At 40.3% G+C, this 24268-nt stretch overlaps 1 protein-coding gene across 3 annotated transcripts in view; it reads right to left on the bottom strand.

Moving 5' to 3' along the window:
- ADK (adenosine kinase) overlaps positions 1 to 24268 on the bottom strand; it is a gene marked incomplete at both ends in the record, with an annotated part of 558240 nt that overhangs the window by 95252 nt on the left and 438720 nt on the right. For 2 of the 3 annotated variants that reach the window (XM_080694398.1, XM_080694396.1), the window contains one exon: positions 23078 to 23192. The exons of the other annotated variant lie outside the window; for it this stretch is intronic. In XM_080694398.1, coding sequence (XP_080550524.1) covers positions 23078 to 23192 — 115 coding nt within the window. The remainder of the gene's footprint in view (positions 1 to 23077; positions 23193 to 24268) is intronic. 3 annotated transcript variants of the gene reach the window in all.

Genomic DNA, 24268 nt, shown 5'->3' with positions numbered 1-24268 from the left:
TTTTAAAACAAATGAAAGAATTTATTTATTTATTTTTGCGGTACTGGGGATGAAACCCAGGGGCATTCTACTTCTGAGATATACCTCCAGCCCTATTTTTTTTTTTATTCTTTATTTTGAAACAGGGTCTCACTGAGTTGCAAAGGGCCTAAGTAGCTGAGGCTGCCTGTAAACTGTGATCCTGTCTCAGCCTCCCAAATGCTGGGATTACAAGAACGTGCTATGACGCCCAGCTAATTACATTATTTAGTGAGGTCTTTGGAATATTTGTAGCAATTTTGTTTTTCTTCATTTATGCTAAGTATATTTAAATATTTTTTCTTCTGAGTTAAGAAAATATTCACTCAGTGTTTTTTTAATTTACTTACTTACTTATGGTACTAGGGATTGATCCCAGGGTCATTCTACCTCCAAACTATACCTCCAGCCCAATTTTATTTTTATTTTGAAACAGGGTCTTGCTAGTTTGATGAGAGTCTCACTACTTGCTGAGGCTGTCCTCGAACCTACAATTCTCCTCAGCTTCCCAAGTACTGGGATTACAAGTGTGCACCATCATGCCTGCCTTCAACAATCTTTTTGTTTATTTGAAAGCCATTTACAATTTTTCTTCACTTATGTACTTATTTCTCTAGAAGGACTATCCTATCAAGAATAGAACCTGCAAGTCTCCTGGCTCAGCCTTCCAAATACTGGAATCACAAGCATGTGCCACCATGCCCAGCTATAGCTTGCCATTTTGAAAACAAAACTAAACTGCACCAATGGTCAGTAATAAGTTCTAGGTTGTTGGGTAGCTTTAAGAACCTATGATGAAGCTGGGTGTATGGCCCACGCTTGTAACCCCAGAACTTGGAGGCTGAGACTGTAGGATCACCAGCTTAAGGTCAGCCTCAGCAGCTTGTGAGATCCTCCACAACTCCACAATTTAGTGAGACCTTGTTTCAAAATAGAGAATAAAAATCGGGCTGGGGGTATAGCTCAGAGGTAGAATAACTCTCGTGTCATCTCCAGTACCAAAAAAGAACAAAAAGAAATTGTGATGACACTCAAAATTCCACTGATGAACACATCCAGTGTTGCTCTTTGTACACATATGAAAGACCCTGGAGGTGTTTCATGTCTACTCAAGGTGATGGATGTCTGTAAGATAGGGAATTCTTAACACCAAGTTCCCATTTCTCTGTATTATTATCATGCCACTCACTTAAATCCAATAGATTATCTTTATCTTATTGAGTCACTGAAGCCTGTTAAATCCTCCTTCATGATGTCTTTGCCCTTAGTGATGCGATCTTTTTCTGTTTTTCTAGACTCTGTACCTGTGCTTCACTTGCACGTGGTCCCCATACGCAATGCTCTACTCTTCTTTGTACATGCCGTTTCTTTGGCCTAAAACGTTTTTTGCCTTTGGCAATCTTTATTCATCTAATGTTAAATCTTGTTAAAAGCACTTTCTAGATTCCTTCATACTGTTAGTTGTTCTCTCTCTATTTTTTTTTTTTTTGGGTGTGTGTGTGTGCATGCACAGTACTAGGGATTGAACCCAGGGGTATTCTATCTCCAAGCTACACCCCAGCCCTTTTAATTTTAATTTTTTTTTTTTTTTTTGGTTTGGAAACAGGGTCTTATTAGGTTGCTGAAAGCCTTGCTACATTGCTGAGGCTGTCCTCAAAACTGTGACCTTCTTGGCTCAGCCAGGATCTCAAGAACTGATATTACAGTCATGTGCCAACAAGCCCATCTTCTTTTTGGGTTCTTAACCTTAAGCATTCACGTATTATAATTCTTATTATAATAAATTGTGATTATCACTTTTCTCTTTTTGGTGGTACTGGAGATTGAACCCAGGGGCATTCTACCTCTGTGCTACACACCCAGTCCTATTTTTTTTTTTTTAATTTGCAACAGGGTCTCATTAAATTGCTGAGGCCATCCTGAAAGCTGTGATTCTTCTATCTCAGCCTCCTAAAAACTGAGATTACAGGTGTGCGTCACTACACCTGGCTGTGATTATTTCTTTACACCTCTTTATATTTCATACATTATAAGTTCCTTAAATGTGGAGACCATCTTACATACAGTGCCTTACCCATTTCTTTCTTCCTCCTTCCTCTTCCCCCCTTCTTTTTCTCTTTTGCCTTCTTTTGTGGTACTGGGGATTGAACCGAGGGACATTCTACCTCTGAGCTACACTCCCAGCCCTTTAAAAAAATTTTTTTTCTTTAAAATAGGGTCTCATTAAGTTGCTGAGAGTCTTGCTACACTGCTGAGGCTATCCTTGAACCTGAGATCCTCCTGTCTCAGCCTCCCATGTACTGGGACTATAGCATGCACCACCATGCCTGGCTACCTTACCCATTTCTTAGAACACAGTAACCTCTCCATCTCTAGAGATGAAATAAGTAAATTCTAATATTTTTTTCCATTAGCTTGTCACCATTCTTTTTTATATATTTCGGGGCACTAGGAGTTGAACCCAGGTCCACATGCATACAAGGCAAGCACCTCTAACCTACACCCCCAGCCCAGCTTGCTAGCAGTCTAATTCAAATTTCTCTGGTGCTTATCTCCACTGTTGCTTCAAATTAGTCTGCCTGATTATATACTCTCCTCCTCCAGTATAATCTGTACACCATCATGGAATTGTATCTCCTAAATTACTGTTTTGGATGTATTATTCATCTGATATATATATATATATATATATATTTTGGTGGTATTGGGGTTCCTGGAAGCCCTTCTACCTCTGGGCTACATTCCTAGACCTATGTTTACATTTTTATTTGGAAACAGGGTCTCCTAAGCCAGCGCGCGTGGCTGGCTTTGAACCTGCGCGATCATCCTGTCTCTGCCTCCCAAGCACGGGGATTACAAGCGTGCACCACCACGCCCGGCGCTGCTATCATTTTTTTTTTGGCTCCAAACTCTTAATACTTTCCCATATCCTTACAAATAAGACCCTACTCCAGCCAAGTACTCACATCTCATTTCAATCTAAATGTAAGTTATCTTTCTTGATTTATCACCTATTAATTTTCCTTACAAAAATTCTATACTAGTCATACAGACATACTTGTGTTTTCTGGAACCCATAATTTTAGATTGTATCCTGGGCACTGTGATTGACAGGTTGTAGGTCAGGCAGTTGCCAAACTGTAGCTGGGAGCTATAAATAAGGTTTTGATGGAATGCAAATTTAAGTATTATCTATGGATTCTTTTGCACGACACTTCTATTTTATTTATTTATTTATTTATTTATTTATTTATTTATTTATTTTGGTGGTACTGGGGTTCCTGGAAGCCTTCTACCTCCGGGCTACACTCCCAGACCTATTTTTACATTTTTATTTGGAAACAGGGTCTCCTAAGCCAGCGCGCATGGCTGGCTTCGAACCTGCGCGATCCTCCTGTCTCTGCCTCCCAAGCGCGGGGATTACAAGCGTGCGCCACCACACCCGGCTACACTTCTAATCTTAATTATGTGTATGGTACTGGGGATTGAACCCAGGGATATTCTACTTCTGAGCTACATCCTCAGCCCTTTTTATTTTTTGCTTTGAAACAGTGTCTTGCTAAGTTACTGTGCACTGGCCACAATTTTTAGGTCCTCCTGTCTTAAGCTCTCAAGTACTGGGATTACAGGTGTGTGCCACTGCATCCAGGTTATGTATTTATTTAATAAATTCAATAACAGTGTAGTTGGACACAGTGGCACATGCCTCTAGTCCCAGCAGGAAGAGGCTGAGACAGGAGAATAGCAGGTTTGAGGCCAGTCTTCACTCTTCAGTAAAATCCACCTAGCTTGGATAAAACGGCTGATTTTATGATTGGGCCAAGAAATATAAACCTGGAGCTAGGCATGGTGGCACACACTTGTAATCCCAGCATTTGAGAGACTGAGACAGGAGGATTGTGGTTCACAGCCAGCCTCAGGTACTTAGTGAGGCCCTTCACAACTCAGTGAGACCCTGTTTCAAAATTAAAATGACTAAAAAACAGAGCTGGGGTGTAGCTCAGAGGTACAATGTCCCTGGGTTCTACCCCTAGTACCACAAACAAAACAAAACAAAACAAAACAAAACAAAACAAAACTGGGCTTGGGGTATAGCTCAGAAGTAGAATGCCCCTGGGGTTCCATCACCAGTACCAAAAAAAAAAAAAAAAAAAGTAAGGAAGGAAGGAAGGAAGGTAAGTAGGTAAACCTGGAGAGTATTTGGTGCCAGAATATAAGGAAACATAACAAGATGGATGCATGCTGAAAGAGAATTAAAAATCAATTTTGGCTGGCCATGGTGGTGCTGCATGTCTGTAATCTCAGTACTTAGGAGACTGAGACAGGTGTATCACAGATTCAAAAACAGGCTCAGCAACTCAGTGAGACCCTGTTTTCAAATAAATAGGACTGGAGGTGTAGCTTGGAGGCAGAATATCCCTGGGTTCAATCCTGGCAAAACACACACACACACACACACACACACGCATGCATGCACGCACGCATGAATCAATTTAAGTCATTTTCAGTGGCCAAACCTAGGACAGCAGAAGCAACAAAATAAATGATAGTAAAACCTATAAAATTTTATGGGATACCTATAAAATGCTCAATTTAAGTTTTCATAGGTATTGTATACATAGGAAAATGAGACGTAATGGGTTATTCATAGAATAAAATAAGTATTCACGAATCCACATGATAAAAGTGAATAGGAAAAATATAGAGACTAGAAACCTCTTCCTAATAGCAGAATTCTAAATTAATAAATGTTAAAGGAATAAAAATAAAAAGTGATTACCTGGCTAATGCCACAGTAGTAATTATCATAACCAAGATTGATATGAAAGACATATCATCTCAAAAAAGGGGAAAAGACACCAGGCATGATGGTGCACGCTTGTGATTCCTGCGCTTTGGAGGCTGAGACAGAAGGATCATGCAGGTTCGAAGCCAGCCGTGGCTGGCTTAAGAGACCCTGTTTCCAAATAAAAAATATAAAATAGGTATGGGAGTAGAGCCCGGAGGTAGAAGGTCCCTGGCATTCCATCCCCAGTACCACACACACACACACACACACACACACACAAGGGGGAAGGGACTAACTGCAATGGATACTGTTAACTTTACCTGTGAGGTGATCAGAGTTAACACCACTGATGAGGCTGATTAATACCATAAATCCCTGGGGATGATGAACTGTGGCATACTTGCCAAAAATGTATAACTTGACTTGAATCATGGGAAAAATCGGTCAAGCAAAAAATGAGAGACATTCTACAAAATAGCTGAGTAGTTCTTTCCAAAGTATCAAAGTTACAAAAGAGCCAGGCGTGGTGGCGCACGCTTGTAATCCCAGCATTCGGGAGGCTGAGACCAGAGGATAGGTTCGCGGACAGCCTCAGCTACTTAGTGAGGCCCTCTGCAACTTAGTGAGACCCTGTTTCAAAAATAAAGAATAAAAAATAGGGCAGGGGGTGTCGCTCAGAGGTCGAATGCCCCTGGGTTCCATCCCCAGACCCGCAAAAAAAAAAAAAAAAAAAAAAAAAAAGTTACAAAAGATAACAACCGAAGAACTATTTTAGATTGCAAAAAAAAATTAGAGGATATGACTAATTACTAAGTGTAGTAGAGAATTCTGAACTAAATTTTGGAGCAGAAAAAGAACAATGGGATAACTGGCAATATCTGAATAAGGGCTATAGCTTCATTAACAGTACAATATAAATATTTCATAGCTTTAAAATTTATTTAATTTTATTTTTGGTGATTCTGGGGATTGAGCCCAGAGACATTCTACCTCCAAGTTACACTCCCAGCCCTATTTTTGTTTTTATTTTGAAATGGTCTTGCTAGGTTGCTGAGACTGTTCTCAAACGTGCAATCCTTCTGTCGCAGCCTCCCAAGTATGAGGATTATAGGCATGCACGACCACACCAGGCTTACACACACTTCCAGTCCTATTATTTATTTGTGTGGTTCTAGGGATTTAGCGCTGGAACATTCTATCTAAGCTACATCCCCAGAGCTATTTATTTTTATTTAGAAACAGGGTCTTGCTAGGCTGATGAGTCTCACTACTTGCTGAGGCTGTCCTTAAATTGGCGATCGTCCTTGTCTCAGCCTCTCAAATACTAGGATTACAGGCGTGCGCCCCCACAACCAGCTTTTTACTTATTTTTAAGATGACAAAATTGTATATAAATCAGTTTCTTGGTTCTGATCATTATACTCTGATTATACAAAATGCTAATGGAGCTGGGCTTGGTGGCACATGCTTGTACTCCCAGTATTTGTAAAGCTGAGATAGTAGGATCTTGGTTTGTGGCCAGCCCGAGCTACTTAGTGAGGCCCTTTGAAACTTAGTGAGACCCTGTTTCAAAATAAAGAATAAAAAGTAGGGCTGGGAGTGTTGCTTGGAGGCAGAATGCTCCTGGATTTTATCCCCAGTATCGCAAAATAAATAAATAAATAAATAAATAAATAAATAAATAAATAAATAAAGCTGATGGTTACGAAAGTGGGTGAAGGATATATGAAAAGTCTTTACTATTTTTACACCGTTTTGCCGTAAAATGATAAGTTAAAAAATTTAAAAAAATTGTAATAAATATCTTTACAGGGTTTGGGTGTAGATAGCTCAGTGGTAGAGCACTTGCCTGGCATGCATGAGATCCTGGTTTCTTTTTTTTATTTTTTACTTTTTTTTGGCGGTATTCAGGATGGAACCCAGGGGTATTCTACCTCCCAGCTCTACACCTCTAGCCCTGTTTTTTTATCCTTTATTTTTGAAACAGGGTCTCATTTTAAATTGTGGAGGGCCTCATTAAATAGCTGAGGTTGACTGCAAACCTGAGATCCTCCTGTCTCACCCTCCCAAGTATGAGGATTACAAGTGTGCACCACCACACCTGACTGAAAATCCTGGTTTCAATCCCCAACAACACAATACGGCCCCCCCACAACTTCCTGGATTGTAAATCTTTGTGTATGAGCTACATTATTCCGTAGAATTAATTCCTGCAAGTAGAGTCAAAAGATATGCATATTTTGATATGTATTTTCAAGCTGTCACCAAAAAAAGTATATTAAAATTTATCTAGTAACAATGGGTCTCAATTTTTTCAAATTCTGAAATATAACCAATAATTCATAAGGCCATTTTTAGTTCTTATTCACATAAAATATCATTATACACGGGGTGTGTGGCATATGCCCATAATCTCAGTACTTGGGAGGCTGAGGCAAGAAGATTGCAAGTTTGAGGCCATCCTCAGTAACTCTGTGAGACCCTCAGTAATTTAGTGGGATCCTGCCTCAAAATAAAAAATTTAAAGGGCTCGGGTTTGGTCAGAAGTAGAATGTCCCTGGTTCAGCTTCCAGTAACAAAAACAAATATATATATATGCATATTTATATATATATTTAAAGTTTATATGTTGCTTATTTTATTTTTTATTTTGAAAGAGATGCTCACTAAATTACTGCAGGCCTCATTAAATTGCTGAGGCTGCCTTTGAACCTGTGATCCTCCTGTCTCATCCTCCCAAGTACTGGGATTACACGCTTGTGCCACTATACTCAGCTATGTTGTTGTTGCTGTTATTATTATTATTGCAGTGCTGGGGATTTAACCCAGGGGCATTCTATTTCTATTTTTTTTTTAATTTTTTTTTATTGGTGCACTGTATTCATACATCATAGTAGGATACATACTTTTGTAGACATACATGCACACTTTTCCCAGTCAGCCCCCACCCAATCCCTACCCCATTCTCTCCCTATCCCTCCCTCCCATGCTTGGCTTAGTAGTGGACATCTAGTATTATGGCAATTTATCTAAAATTAAAAATGGTAATCTCACATAACAGTTTCATTTGTCTGATATCACGCTTTTGATGACATAAAGATGACATTTCAATATTTCTTTTTGCTTTCTTTCTTACCAGAGAATTTTTTTTTCTATTTTTTTTAGGTGAAACTATCATATATTTATATATTTATTTTTCAGAAAAAAATCTATCCTAATATGGAATATGGAGTCTAGGTACCCAAAACGATCTTGAAAAAGAACAAAGCTAGAAGATATATATTTTCTGATTTCAAACCATATAAAGCTACAATAATTGAAACAGTGTAGTACTCTTCTAAAGGCAGATATATAAACCATTGGAGTTAAATAAAAGCCTAGAGCTAAATTCTTCCCTATATTGTCAAGTTATTTTTGACAAGGTTTCCACGAACATTTGGTGGTGAAAATGATAATCTTTTAACTAAATATTGTTAAAAGATAATAATTACATGGAAAAGAATAAAATTGGACCCTTACCTAATCCCATATACAAATATTAACTCAAAATAGATAATAGACCTAAATATAAATCTTAAGACTATAAACTTTTAGGAGAAAATCTGGGTCATAAAAACTCACAACATTGAAATTGGCAGTGATTTCTTGGTTATGATTTCAATGGCACAGGCAACAGAGGAGTATACAGACTCCCTAAAAAATAAAAAAAAAATTGTATATCCAAAGACAATGTAAACAGAATTAACAGTTACTAATAGAATGGGATAAAATATTTCCAATTGCTATATCTGAAGGTATATTAATATTCCAACTAGAAATCCTAAAAATTAACAACAATAAAGGCAAACAATACCATTTAGAGATAGGTAAAAGACTAACATAAATAATGAATCTCCACAGATAACCAATCTTAATTGTCTGTTGGATGGAAACTCTTGTTTCTCTGGTTCTGGTGTGTGTTACCTATTTCTTCTTTGTAGTTAATCTCTTTGAGTATTTTCTCTAGCGCTGGTTTTGAAGACATAAATTCCTTCAGTTTCTGTTTGTCATGGAAGCTTCTTATTTTTCCATCTAATTTGATAGAAAGTTTTGCTGGGTAGGAAATTTTTGGCTGGAAGTTGTTTTCTTTCAGAGTTTGGAATATGTTACTCCAAGCCATTCTGGCTCTCATGACTTGGTTTGGGAAGTCTGGAGTGATTCTAATTGGTTTGCCTCTGAATGTCACTTGGTCCTTTGTTTTTGTTGCCTTTAAGATTCTCTGCTTGGCTTCCACATTGGTCATTTTGACAATTATGTGGCGTGGGGATCCTCTTCTCTGATCCTGTCTAAAGGGAGTTCTATAAGTTTCCTGGACCTTTGTATCAACCTCTTGCTCTATGTTTGGAAAATTTTCTGCTATTACTTCTTTGAAGAGATTGTTAATCCCTTTGGTTTCACTTTCTTTTCCCTCCTCTATTCCAATTATTCTTAGGTTAGCTCTCTTAAAATGGGCCCATATTTCTTCAATATCAGATTCCTGCTGTCGGATATTTTTTTCTAGATTAGAAACTATGAGTTCATTTTTGGATTGCTCATCTTCTAAGAGAGAGATTCTGTTCTCCATGTGTTCTAATCGGTTGTTTGTGCTTTGAATTGAGGCCTTTACTTCATTAATTGCATCCTTTATCTCTTTTTGGCTTTCTCTGAGTTCTTTTTGAAGCACCTCTATTATTTCTACAGTTATTTTCCTGATTTGATCTTCTAGAAATCTCTGATTTTCTGTTTTATCGGGTTCTGATGTTGTGGGGTTGTGGGCATTCATTGCTCCAGTGTTTTTCCTCTTTCCCATGATTTCGGAAGTTTGTGCCTTCTCTGGGTTCTTCCCTTGGGTCACTATGACTTCACTTAAGGTGCTCTGGATCTCGAGTCAGTAGTATCTCAGACCCCACTACTCCTTTACTGGGTTTTATTACAGAGTCTTCGACCCAGAGAGTCGATAGAGGCTGCTTTAGACTGTGGGGGGTGCCAGGTTGCACGTTCTCCGGGGGTGCCAGGTTGCACGTTCTCCTATGTTGTGATATCTCTGCCACTGCCCCTCCCCCACTGGGTCAAGTCCCAGGGAGTACAGTACTGGGATTTCTCCTCTGTGGCCTGCAATTTGACTCACTGTTCTTGAGTATGCAGATGTAGCTGTACTGGCCTCGCTGAATTTGCTGCTGCTGCCGCCGGTGGCAATATGGCGCCGCTGCTACGCCCTCGGCTATGAGGCTGGCTTTTTCTTCTTGATTTTGATTTCTACTCTGAATCCCTGCAGCGTGTGCTGAGCTCGGCCACTGGGAGCTTTAGATGCTCTCTGCGCGGAGAAATCCCGCCTAGCTGTTCCGCAGTGGCTCACCTCGGCTTGCTGTAGCCGTCCGGTGAATTCGCCGGTGCCTCCGGCAGTATGGCGCTGCTGCCGCGTCTGCAGCGTCCTCGGGCGCGAGGCCGGTGTATCTCCTCTGTGGCTCTGTTCTCAGTCCGCTTTCTCTCTGGAGCCTGGTGATTTTTTGTTTCACTGGTGATGGTGTTTTCTGGCTATGAAAGGCGCTGATTTTGTGGTAATGGAGATTTGTTGTTAGCGGGGCTCTTAAGCCCCGCTTTTCTCGGTCGCCATCTTCCCGGAAGTCCCTCTATTTCTGAACTACACTCTCAGCTCTATTTTTTATTTTGAAACAGGGTATCTCTGAGTTGCAAAAGGCCTCAGAGCTGAGGCTGGCTACAAACTGTGATCCTCCTGTCTCAGGCTCCCAAATGCTGGGTGGTGGTGCATGCCTGCAATCCCAACACCGAGGAGGTTGAGACAAGAGGATTGTATATTCCAGGGAAGCCTCAACAATTTTCCAAGATTCTCAATAACCTAGCAAGATGCTGGTTCAAAACAAAAAATAACATGGGCTAGGGGTGTAGCTCAGAGGTGGAATGCCCCTGGATTTAACCCCTAATATCCCCTCCACACATCCTAAAACTAAACAACAATAAGAGCAACAACAAAATACCAATTAGACTTCTTGAACAGCAAGGTATTCTGAGGCACTTTATTTATCTGGGGACCTATTTTCTAAATATTTTATTGGAAACAGGGTCTCACTAAGTGGCTGAGAGGCTCACTGAGTAGCAGAGGCTGACTTCGAACCTGCGCGATCCTCCTGTCTCAGACTCCCAAGTGCGGGAATTAAAAGCAAGTGCCACCATGCCCAGCTCTTATTCTTTATTTTGAAACAGGGTCTCATTAAGTTGTGGAGGGCCTCACTAAGTACGCAACCCGCAATCCTCTGGTCTCAGCCTCCTGAATACTGGGATTACAAGTGTGCTCCTCCATACCCGGCTCTGACTTTTTTTGTTGTTGTTGTTGTTGGTACTGGGGTTCCTGGAAACCCTTCTACCTCCGGGCTACACTCCCAGACCTATTTTTATATATTTTTTTAAATTTGGAAACAGGGTCTCTTAAGCCAGCCTCAGCTGGCTTCAAACCTGTGCGATCCTGTCTCCGCCTCCCAAGCATGGGAATTACAAGTGTGCGCCACCACGTCTGGCGCTCTGACTTACTTTTAATTTTGAAGCTGGGCCTTGCTAAATTGCTGAGGCTGCTGGGCGTGGTGGCGCACGCTTGTAATCCCAGCATTTGGGAGGCTGAGACCAGAGGATCGCGGTTTGCGGACAGCCTCAGCTACTAAGTGAGGCCTCTGCAACTCAGTGAGACCCGGTTTCAAAATAAAGAATAAAAAATTGGGCAGGGGGTGTAACTCTGAGGTTGAATGCCCCTGTATTCCATCCCCAGACCCGCAAAAAAAAAAAAAAAAAAAAAAAAAAAAAAAAAAATGCTGAGGCTGGCCTTGATCCTGCCATCCTCCTGTCTCAGCCTCCCGAGTACAGAGATTATAGGCATGTGCCGCCATGCTTGGCTTTCATAGGTATATTTAGATATATTAGCAAAATAGACACAAATATGAATCTTGTGAAGGATCCCTATTAATTTACAGGGAATTAGCTTTTGTTCTCCACGCCTCCACCTATTGTTTCTCATCTAATCTTCCTTAAGACTTACACACCCTCTAATCATCTGGAAAGAAGGTTTCTTTCCACATATATATTCCAAGGACTTAATTATGTTGTCCAGCATAGCATTCGGATTCCATAACAGTTTACCATTTCATGTTTCTTGACACCTCCCTTCCCACTGTCCTTTAAGCATTGTGTCTTTTGCTTTGATCTCATTAACTTGGAATACCTTTGTATTCTCAATTTGTGAGAATCATAGTGTGTGTGTGTGTGTGTGTGTGTGTGTGTGTGTGTGTGTGTGTGTGTTACTAGGAATTGAACCCAGGGGTGTTCTACTCTGAGCTATACCTCCAGCCTTATTTTATTTTTGATTTTGAAACAGGGTCTCACTAAGTTGCTGGGAGCCTTGCTAAGTGGCTGAGGCCGTCCTTGAAACTGCAATCCTCTTGTCTCAGCCTCCTAAGTACTGGGATTACAGGCATGTGTCACTATGCCCAGCAAAAATTTTTCAAAGTCTCTTTCAAACACCACTTTCTTTGTGAAGCTTTCCCCAACTTTTTGTTCTGTCCTATAAACAATTAGTTCATAAAAGTACTCAAAACAACAATAAACAATAGACTAGATTGTCCTAGATGGGCTGAGACAGGAGGATAGTAGGTACGATGTCTCTCCTTGTACATTTCAAGAAAAGGCATTTTTGTCTTATGTCTATAATCACAATTCTTGACACACAGGAGGCACTGAAAACCACACTGAACTGATTTGTAATGTTTCTTTACTGCTTTCTCTGTATGTCTTGGCTCTCCAAATTGTCCTGTTTGAGGTCAGACATCTTCAAACTTCTTTCTCTTCTTTTTTCTTTTGGGTGGCACTGGGGCTCTACCACTGAGTTACATCTTCAGTTCTTATTATTTTGAGAAAAGATCTCATTTAGTTTCTAAGGCTAGCCTCAAACTTGTGTCAACGCCTTCCAAGTAGCTGAGATTACAGGTGTGCAGTGCTGTACCTGGCTCTCAGACTGTAATTTCAGTGTTACCTGGCATATTCTTAGTAGCAGGTGATCAAGAACTTTAAGTACAATTATTCTTTTCCCTTTTTGCAGTACTGGAGATTGACCAGTACAGGGGCATTTTACCTTTGAGCTACACTCCCAGCCCCATTTTTATTCCTTTATTTGAAACAGGGTCTCACTAAGTTGCAGAGGGCCTCACAAGTAGCTGAGGTTGGCCGTGAACCTTCGATCTTCCTTGTCTTTGTCTCCCAAGGACTGATATTACAAGCATGTGCCACCATGCCTGGCTTAAATACAATACATATTTTTTTGTGGTGTACTGGGGTTCCTGGAAACCCTTCTACCTCTGGGCTACACTCCCAGACCTATTTTATACATTTTTTAAATTTGGAAACAGGGTCTCTTAAGCCAGTGCGGCTGGCTTCGAACCTGCGTGATCCTCCTGTCTCTGCCTCCCAAATGCGGGGAATACAAGCCTGCGCCACCATGCCCAGCTTAAATACAATTTTTGATAGTCTATTTGCAACCAGTTTATTCCTTGCAACTGAGGAAAATTCTAGCTGTTCTATTAGCTAAATCAGATTTAAACACCAAAGATTTTTTTTATTTGGGCCAGCAACTTGCATGCAGTGTTTCTGCCAAAAGAAAATTTTGTCGCCAAGTTAAAATGCTCTGAAAAGTGAATTTTAGAGTATAACTGAATCTGTGCTTACTGGGTAAAAATATGATTATTCTGAAAAAACATTTGGTAATATATACCTCTTTAAACATTCATTTGTATTATACTTTTAAGGACTTTCAGTTACAGAACTTGAGCCGGGCGTGGTGGCGCACGCTTGTAATCCCCGCGCTTGGGAGGCAGAGACAGGAGGATCGCGCAGGTTCGAAGCCAGCCGCGTGCGCTGGCTTATGAGACCCTGTTTCCAAATAAAAATGCAAAAATAGGTCTGGGAGTGTAGCCCGGAAGTAGAAGGGCTTCTAGGAACCCCAGTACCACCAAAAAAAAAAAAAAAAAAAAAATTACAGAACTTGATTATGTGACGTTTGAAAATAAAAATGTAGCTGGGCATGGTGGTGCACGCTTGTAATCCCAGCATTTGGGAGGCTGAGACAAGAGGAATTTAGTGAGGCCCCTTATAACTCAGCGAGACCCTATTTCAAAATAAAATAAAATAGGGCTGGGGGTGTAGCTCAGTGGCAGAATGCACGTGGGTTCAATCTCCAATACCAAAGGAAGAAAGAAAAAAAGAAAGAGAGAGAGAGAGAGAGAGAGAGAGAGAGAGAGAGAGAGAGAGAGAGAGAGGGAAAGGAAGGAAGGAGGGAAGAGAGGAAAGGAAGGAAGGAGGGAAGAGAGGAAAGGAAGGAAGGAGGGAGGGAGAGAAGGAAGGAAGGAAAGCGTGGCCAGGCATCATGGCATATGCCTGCAATCCCCGCATTGAGGTGGCTGAGGCAGGAGGATCTCAAGTTAACAGTCAGCCTGGACATCTCAGCAAGACTCTGTCTCAAAATAAGAGATGGTGCAGATATGTTCAGTGGTAGTTTCCCTGAAGTGCTGTATGTTTTCTATTTCTTTGTTTTGTTTTTTGCGGTACTGGGGATGCAACCCAGGGGCATTCTTCCTCCGAGCTCCACTCCCAGCCCTATTTTTATTCTTTATTTTGAAATAGGATCTCACTGAGTTGCAAAGGGCCTCATTAAATAGTAGCTGAGGGTGTCCTTGAACCATGATCCTTCTGTCTCAGCCTCCCAAATGCTGGGATTATAAGCATGCGCCACCACACCCAGCTGTGTTGTATTTATTGATTTGGTTATAGTTACATTATATGCTATAGTTATAATGAATAGTGTGTCCATTTGAAAAGCTATACAAATTTTATATGTATATTATACTTGAAAATATTTGAAGGCTGGGCGTGGTGGTGCACACTTGTAATACCCACGCGTGGGAGGCTGAGACAGAAGGATCGCACAGGTTCGAAGCCAGCCTCAGCTACTTAGTGAGGCTCTCAGCAACTTAGTGAGACCCTGTTTCCAAATAAAAATATAAAAATAGGTCTGGGAGTATAGCCCAGAGATAGAAAACTCCTGGGTTTCATTGCCAGTACCACACACAAAAAAATTATCTATCTATCTATCTATCTATCTATCTATATATATATATATATATACACACACATATACATATATAGTTTTTATATAGTTTTTGAAGGATCCTATATTTTGACTATAGTAGTTGTTACATGTTATTTAGAAAGACATACGTGAATTTTAATGTAAGTAATCTATAACTCAGAAATCAGATATTAAGGCCTTCTAGAAATCAATGCTCTTTTCCTAGTGTGGGCTATTTCCCATTTTGCCTTGTAGCAAGACCCTGACATGAAGGTGGCAGCTGAAATAAGTCATATTTCTTCAGGCCAGAGATCACTAAACCATATAAACTATGTCCCAAAGATATTATCTTGTCAGGAATGTGACAGTTTCACATGTTATCCTAAATTACTTCTGATCTCTTGGCTAATTAAAGGACTTTGTCTGTTGTGTTTCTAACATAAAAATGGAACAACTCAGCTGTTTATATTCATAGGCAAAAATATATGATCTTTAAACTATCACCTGGCAAGAATGTTCTTTTTATAAATGCTATATACATTCTAAAAGAATGCTACTTAATTCGTTCTATCTTTACTACTGCCAACCAATACCAACAAGATCATCATTTAAAATTGGTTTAGTAGCCGGGCGTGGTGGCGTGCACTTGTAATCCCAGCATTCGGGAGGCTGAGACTGGAGGATCCTGGTTCATGGACAGCCTCAGCTACTCAGTGAGGCCCTCTGCAACTCAGTGAGACCTGGCTTCAAAATAAACAATAAAAAATAGGGCAGGGGGTGTAGCTCGGAGGTCAAATGTCCTTGGGTTCCATCCCCAGACCCGCAAAAAAAAAAAAAAGGTTTAGCAATAGTAAAGATAGCATTTTCAAAATGTTTACATTAATATTTGTAGCAGCAGAGTAGGATGGTGTGCTGACATTATTCTTCCAACTGCTGAGAGTGTTTTCCTTTAAAGTTTGCATTTTCTATTGCACACTTTCTGTACTTTATTTTCTGTACTACTAGAATTGCAAATTGCATTGACCTTTTCTTATAGAGTAATGGAGAGCACCAAGTGTTTTCACAGAACATGAAAACCTAACTAGCAGAGGAGGTAACACGTTTCTTTAAGGACCAGGAGCATGAAGACAAGTAACTTCAATACCACCACTTACTTACAGTACAATAGTGCACTGGGATATGACTGTCTTAAATTACAAGTATCTCCAAGGTGGGAGAGTAATCTATAGATTTTCAATGAGGTCTTGATACTTTCTGTAGGTCAAGAAAGAGAAACATGCCCATGTCTTCAGTAAGTTCTCACTCAAGAACTAGACGTTTAACAATTCTGTTGCCATCATCCATAGGATCTTTTTTTTCTTTGGTGGTACTGGGGGTGGAACCCAGAGGCTTTCTAGTTCTGGGCTATACTCCCAGACCCTTTTTTTTTTTTTAAATTTCATTTGAAACAGAGCCTCACTACATTGCTGAGAGCCTCACTAAGTAGCTGAGGCTGGCTTCGAATCCATGCGATCCTCCTGTCTCAGCCTCCCAAGCGCGGGGATTACAAGCGTGCGCCACCACGCCCGGCTCCATCCATAGGATCTTAAAACTGGGCAGCATTACTAAGTCACCTAATCAAATAATTCTTAAAGTGAGAGATGAGAAGAGACAGCATTGTTGTATCAGCTAATGGGAACTTTACAACAAATGTACCCTACACTCCACTTCCCCCATGCCCTACCAACAACACAGCTCGTTGAGGATGTCTATTCCTTTTTTTTTTTTTTTTTTGTACTGAGGATTGCACTCAGGGACATTCTACTTCCGAGCCACATCCCCAGCTCTTTATATTTTATTTAGAAACAGGATCTCACTAGGTTGCCGAGACTTTCTCTCAGTTGCTGAGGCTGGTCTTGAAACTGTAATCCTCCTGCCTCAGCCTCCCAAATACTATGCCACCATGCCCAGCAACGATGTCCATTTTAACACTGCTCAGATTAATCAGATTAAGGGGAAGGTGTGTTTAAGAAGGTGGAGCTGTATTTACCAAAAACTTACTAGGTGATTTTGATATGACAGCACTAGTCTTCTAGTCATAAACCCGACAATGTATTTTCTCCCTTTGTGCAAAATTGTAATTAGAAGAGCTCAGGAAGAATTATGAAAGTATTAAAAAAGAAGTCTATGATTTATTATTCAGTGGGTCTATCATTGCTTCATAAGGGCCTCAATATAAAATGCATTATTTTCTATTTAGAATAGAAGTCTAACTGATTTTTTTTCAACTGTTAGTGATATGTTTAGTTTAGAAACTTAAAGAAATTTAAGCTGGGCGTAGTGGCACACACTTGTAATCCCTGCACTTGGGAGGCGGAGACAGGAGGATGGCACAGGTTCAAATCCAGCCTCAGCTACTTAGTGAGGCTCTATAAATATAAAATAGGTCTGGGAGTGTAGCCCAGAGGTAGAAAGCCTCTGGGTTCTACCTCCAGTACCAACAACAACAACAACAACAACAAAATTAAGCTTTCTATAAAGCACTCTATATGTATATACATAAATATTTTTACTGCAATCCCGAATATAATAAAATGTTAATGTATGAAGAACTCACCAGTAGTTTCTGCCCAGTAGGTAAAGAATATGGTTAGTCTTAGTTCTAAAGTTTACAGACACAGAAGTAATTTCCTTGGCCTGGCTCGTGTGTGTGTGTGTGTGTGTGTGTGTGTGTGTGTGTGTGTGTGTGTGGTTCTGGGGATGGAACCCAGGGGCATTCTACCTCTGAGCTATACCTCCAGCCCTATTTTTATTCTCTTTTTTTTTTGTGTGTGTGTGTGGTACTGGGGATGGAACCCAGGGGCATTACCTCAGAGCTACACCCCTAACCCTATTTTTAGTCCTTTTAGTTTTTTTTTTCCTTTTAGTTTTTGAAATAGGGTCTCACTGAGTTGTAGAGGGCCTCACTAAATAGGTAAGGCTGTCTTTGAATTGCGATCCTCCTGTCTCAGCCTCCCGAATGCTGGGATGACAAGCGTGTGCCACCAAGCTCGCTTGGCTCCCATGAATAAACAGGTTCATTCAACATTTGTTAAAAAGGACCAAATGAATAGTCATCTTTTACTTTCTGCATTCATTCCTAGTCTCTTAATCTGTTTGGTGTTTATTGTTTTTAAAATTACGAGCCGGTGTGGTGGTGCAGCCTGTAATCTCAGTACTTGGGAGGCTGAGACAGGAGGATCATAGTTCATGGCCAGCCTCAGCAAATTAGGGAGACCCTGTTTCCAAAAAACAAATAAAATAGGGCTGGGGGTATGGCTTGGGGATAGAATATCCCTGGGTTCTATCCCCAGTACTGCAAAAACAAAACAAAACAAAAAAACAAGTATAGCCTGGATTCCATCCCCAGAAAACACACACACACACACACACACACCCCATCAACATTATAATGTGTCAGAATTTCCTACTTTTTAAGACTTGTTTTGTGTGTGTGGTACCGGGAGTGGAACCCAGGGGCTTTCTACCTCAGGGTTACTCCCCAGCCTATCACTAAGTAGCTGAGGCTGGCTTCGAACCTGTGCGATCCTCCTGTCTCAGCCTCCCAAATGCTGGGATTCCAAGCGTGTGCCGCCACGCCTGGCTATCCTTTTGAAGACTGGCTAATACTCCACATGTGTGCACACATGCATACCACATTTTGTCTATTCATCTCTTGATGAACACATGGGTTACTTCTACTTTTTGATTATTGTGAATATGTAGCTATGAAGATGGGTATACTCATACTTGGTTTCAGTTCCTGCGGGCATATAACCAGAAATGAAATTGCCACCTGGTTTCTCTCATTATTCTCCAGCCAATCCTCGTTCCTATTTTTTTTTTGGAACTCAATACCCTGGAAGCACTGATACAGTGACTGATATTTGACAGAACCTCTGGGTTAGATGGAAACACAATCTGCAGGAGAGATGAGCAATAAAACAGGGTGAGTGGAGACACTTTAAATCCATAGGCAATTTAAGTAAGAAAAATTTAAAGAATTAAATTTGTAAGAGAAAGTGGTTTACAGATACCATATCTCTGAAGGAGATAGGTCTGTAGAATAAAACACCAAGAAAACTGATCTTGTTAACATTATTGCTAACTGTTACAAAGTTAACAGTGTGATCATTTGAAAATACTCTACCAGTATGAGGCTTCAGACACAACATTCCTAGTCTGCGTTTTAGTAAGTGTCAGAGCACTGTCTTGTGCCGTTCTGGAATGTCACTGATGGAAAACTAAGGGCCACTCTCCTCACTCTCTTTCATTAGTATTTTAATGCGAGGAGGTGGGAAGGAGCTGATCCATATTCAAGGGGAAAGGAGGGAAAACAATAACAAATTGGCATCTCTTCTGCGAATTGCCCCACAGGCCAAGCATTTTTATGTTCTTAATCATTATTAAATGACTTAACATGACACCCAGAGCCTGGCGAATGATTGCATCCTGACATGAGAACGAATTACAAATGAAATGAAAGATCAAGCCGCATTAGAGGACTGCCTCTGGGAAATGAAAATCTTTAATTCTCTTTTATTATTGACATTTATTTGGCTGCCATGAATAACAACATAGCAAAGAGATTCAGCTCTGCTTGTGCACTGAATAGCTTATCCCAGGGCTCAAAACTGCATTAACATTTATCATGTTTGCTTTTGTAGCTGACACCACTGAACAGATTCTCTATCCATCTTGTATTTATCATGCATTGCAGATATAGTGCATCCTCTAATTTCAGTTCATTTTCATATGGCAAGAACAGCAAAGATTAGCCAGTGTCTCTCCTCAAATAAATCCCTGACTGTAAGCATTCCTTCCCAAGAATGGCTTAATAAATTTGATAAGGAACAGAATAAGTTTTGAAGAAAATTCAGTCACAAGATAGGAAGGCTAATTTCTTTTTTCCTTTTGTGGTACTGGGGATTGAACCCAGAAGCATTTCTTTGGAAACAGGGTCTCACTAAATTACTGAGGGTCTCACTAAATTACTGAGACTGACTTCACTCCTCATGATTCAGCCTCCCATAACCTAAGATTACAGCCAGGCAAGGTGGCGCATGCTCATAATTCCAGCATTCGGGAGGCTGAGACAGGAGGATCGCAGTTAGAGGACAGCTTCAGCTACTTAGTGAGGCCCTCTGCAACTCAGTGAGACCCTGTTTCAAAATAAAGAATAAAAAATAGGGCTGGGGGTGTAGCTCAGAGGTAGAATGCCCCTGGGTTCCACCCCCAGGGACTATACAAACAAACAAACTGGGATTATAGGTGTGATAACACTATGACCAGCCGGGAAGGCTAATTCCAGTTTGGGGAAAATCATGCAAATTCCTAATGAAGGAGACACTTGTATGACATGTATGTCTGAAATACAGAAAGCCTCAAAATAAATGTCTCCATAAAGAGGAACCAAATATCATTTAAGAATCTGAGATAATACTGTATTTCCTATAAGATAAAAAGTCTGCATGTTTTTCTAATTTCTAAACTGCTTGTTCTTAGCCAGGCGTGGTGGCGCACACTTATAATCCCAGCATTTGGGAGGCCGAGACAGGAGGATCATAGTTCACAGACAGCCTCAGCTGCTTAGTGAGGTCCTCTGCAACTCAGTGAGATCCTGTTTCAAAATAAGAATAAAGAGCTGGGCGTGGTGGCGCACGCTTGTAATCCCCGCGCTTAGGAGGCTGAGACAGGAGGATCGCACGGGTTCGAAGCCAGCCTCAGCTACTTAGTGAGGCTCTCATCAACTTAGTGAGACCCTGTTTCCAAATAAAATAAAATAGGTCTGGGAGTATAGCCCAGAGGTAGAAAGCCTCTGGGTTCCACCCCAGTACCACCAAAAAAAAAAAAAAAAGAATAAAAATAGGGTCTGGGATGTAGCTCAGAGGTAGAATGCCCCTGGGGTCTATCCCCAGTACTACAAAAATAAAAGTAAATAAAAATAAAACCAACTGCTTGTTGCTAAGACAAAATAAGGCCACATACTGTAGGAAAACAGAGATTCTGACAGTGGGTATCAAGGCAGGGGTATCTTTCACAGTTTATTTCCCTCTCTCTCATACAAATTAACAACCTGGGGTTTCTTGCCACAACAAAGAAAGACCACAGGGTGCCGAGTGCTCACCTGAGCCGCTCTGAATCGCCTCCCTCTAGCCACTCCACACCTCTGAACCTTGTTTGAAAAGACATTTTTTATGTTTCTTTCTTTAAAGTTTTAATTATGCAGATTTTAAATACATATACAGAGGTAACAGTATAACGACCACCTACACATCTCTCGCCAGCTCCGAGAACTAGCTCTGGGCCAGGAGCAGCCTCACTTCACGGCCATACCATTTACTACCACTCACTGGACTACTGTGAAGCAAACCTCTGAATCTTGCTTTTGCTAATTCTACAATAAGAAAGTTGAAATGAATTATTTCTAGGTTGCCTTCGCCTCAAAAGTGGATGGTAATTCACCTCTGATCTTTTCAAGTTAACACATTTAAGTCATCAAGAATTTATTTCACATTTGTAAAATCTTTCTTCAAGTTTTATTGATCTTTTTTTGAGTCAATACAATCCATATGGATTATACCAATAAAAAAGAACACAATTATAATTTACTTTGTGTATATTTGTGTTAATACTCATATTTTGTGTATTAACTTTATTTCCTAGTTAGATCCTTTTTTTTGGGGGGGGGGAGAACTGGGGGTTGAACCCAGGGGCATTCTACCTCCGAGCTACACTCCCAGCCCTATTTTTAAAGATTAATTTTCTTTCTTTTTTTTTTTTTTTCTGGTACTGGGGATGGAACCCAAGGGCAATCTACCTCTGAGCTACACCCCCAGCCCTATTTTTTATACTTTATTTTGAAACAGGGTCTCACTGAGTTACAAAGGTTCTAAGTAGCTGAGGCTGGCCACATCTGTGATCCTCCTGTCTCAGCCTCCCAAATGCTGGGATTACAAGCATGCACCACCATGCCCAGCCTTTCTTTCTTTTTTTTTTTTTTTTTTTAATTTTGAAACACAGTCTCACTAAGTTGCAGAGGACCTTACTAAGTAGCTGAGGATGGCCCCGAACCTTTGATCCTCTTGTTTTAGGCTCCCAAGTACTGGGATTACAAGGATGTGCTACCACGCCTGGCCTCCTAGTTAGATCTTTAAGGATCATATCTTATATTTCAATATTTGGCTGAGTACTAAACAAATACAAAGGTGTAATTGTTGCTGTTTTTACTAATCACGAATAAACTGATTGGTTTTAATGTGCTGGTACATACTTGTAATCCCAGTACTTGGGAGGCTGAGATAGGAGGATCACAGGTTCAAGGCTAGCCTCAGCAATTTAGTGAGACCCAGAGCAATTTAATGTGACCCTGTTTTGAAATAAAAAATTAAAAGGACTTGGGTGTATCTCAGAGGTAGAATGTATCTCAAAGGTTGAATACCCCTAGCTTAAACCCCCAGTATACAAGAGGGGGGGAAAAAAGAAAAAGAAGAAAGAGGAGGAGAAGGATAAGGAGGAGGGGAGTTAAAGTACATCAAAGTTTGCTTGCTTGTCTTCCTTCCTTCCTTCTTTCTTTTTTTAATTTTTTTTTTATTTTTTTGTTGGTACTGGTGATAGAACCCAGGGGCCATCTACCTCTTGGCTACACCCCCCCAACCTATTTTATATTTGGAAACAGGGTCTCACTAAGTTGCTGAGAGCTTCACTAAGTAGCTGAAACAGGCTTCAAACCTGCACGATCCTCCTGTCTCAGCCTGTCTCAGCATCCCAAGTACTGAGATTACAAGTGTGTGCCACCATGCCCGGTGATTTCTTTTTTGAGATAGGGTTTTGCTAAATTGCCTAGGCTGGCCTCGAACTTGTGATCCTTCTGCCAGTCTCCTGAGCCAGAGATTACTGGCATATGCCACCATGCCTGGTTATCAATGTAGTTTTACTCAACTGAATTTTAATAATTATCATCTTGAAATAAAATATTTTATATTGATATAGAGGGTAGGAATACTTATTAAAACAAACAAAGATACACTGCTATGAATAATTATATAAAAGTTTAGTATTTTATTATAAGTATTATAACACTGAAACTGTCACACAGTTACAAAACATACCTGTAGCCACTATGGTGTCCTCTCTCCCCTGGGTGAAGATCACGATTCGCTGCCTCTTCGAGTTCACCTTTGGCAGAGCTTGTGTCTTTCTGGCTATTTCTCTAATATCTTTAGTCTATTAACAGAAAGAGGGGGAAAATATTTCATAACCAGTAGGGTAAAACAAAACTTTATTAGTATTTTAACAATTTTGCTTCTGATGAGACTTGAGAATGAATATATATTAGGAGGCACTTAAAATTTTTTTAACCATATACAAAAGTAAACAGAACAATGTAACTGGGCGTGGTGTCACACGCTTGTCATCCCAGCATTCAGTAGGCTGAGACAGGAGGATCCTGGTTCGCAGACAGCCTCAGCTACTTAGTGAGGCCCTTTGCAATTTAGTGAGACTCTGTTTCAAGATAAAGAATAAAAAATAGGGCTGAGGGTGTAGCTCAGAGGTAGAATGTCCCTGGGTCCCATCCCTAGTACTGCAACAAAACAAAACAAAACAAAAACAGACCAATGTAATAACTTCTAAAAAATTCATTACTGATTTGGAAAAACTTTACATTTATGATGAATCTTATTCCATTTATATTTTCACCTATTTGCCCTTTATATTATTCTAAAGAAAATGTAATCAGGTGTAATATAAATTCATTGATAAGTACTTTAATATGTATTTCTAAAAGCTAATAACAAATATAAACACAAAACTATAATATGCTTAAAAATTAACAATAACTTCTTAATATAAGCAGGCATGTTGGTACACACTTGTCCCAGTATTTGGGAGGCCAAGAAAGGAGGATTGTAGGCTCAAGGGCAACCTCAGCAACTTGGTGAGGCCCTCAAAACTTAATGAAGCTGCATGTGGTGGCGCACTTTGTAATCCTAGTACTTCAGAGGCTGAGACAGGAGGATCACACAAGTTAAAAGCCAGCCTCAGCTACTTAGTGAGACTCTTAGCAACTTAGTAAGACCCTGATTCCAAAAAAGTATAAAAATAGGTCTGAGAGTATAGCCTGGAGGTAGAAAACCCCTGGGTTCCACCCCCAGTATCCCCCCCCCACAAAAAAATACTTGGTGAAAATTTAAAAAATAAAAGACCTGTACCCCCAGCCCTTTTATTTTATTTTATTTTAGTGGTAGCAAGATTGGAACCCATGGCCTTCTACCTCTAGGCTGCACCCCCAGACCTATTTT

This window comes from Muscardinus avellanarius (assembly GCF_963383645.1).
Source record: "Muscardinus avellanarius genome assembly, chromosome: 4".
Lineage (NCBI taxonomy): Eukaryota > Metazoa > Chordata > Mammalia > Rodentia > Gliridae > Muscardinus > Muscardinus avellanarius.
Note: the sequence above shows the minus strand (reverse complement) of the source record. Positions and strands in the feature narration are given on the sequence as shown.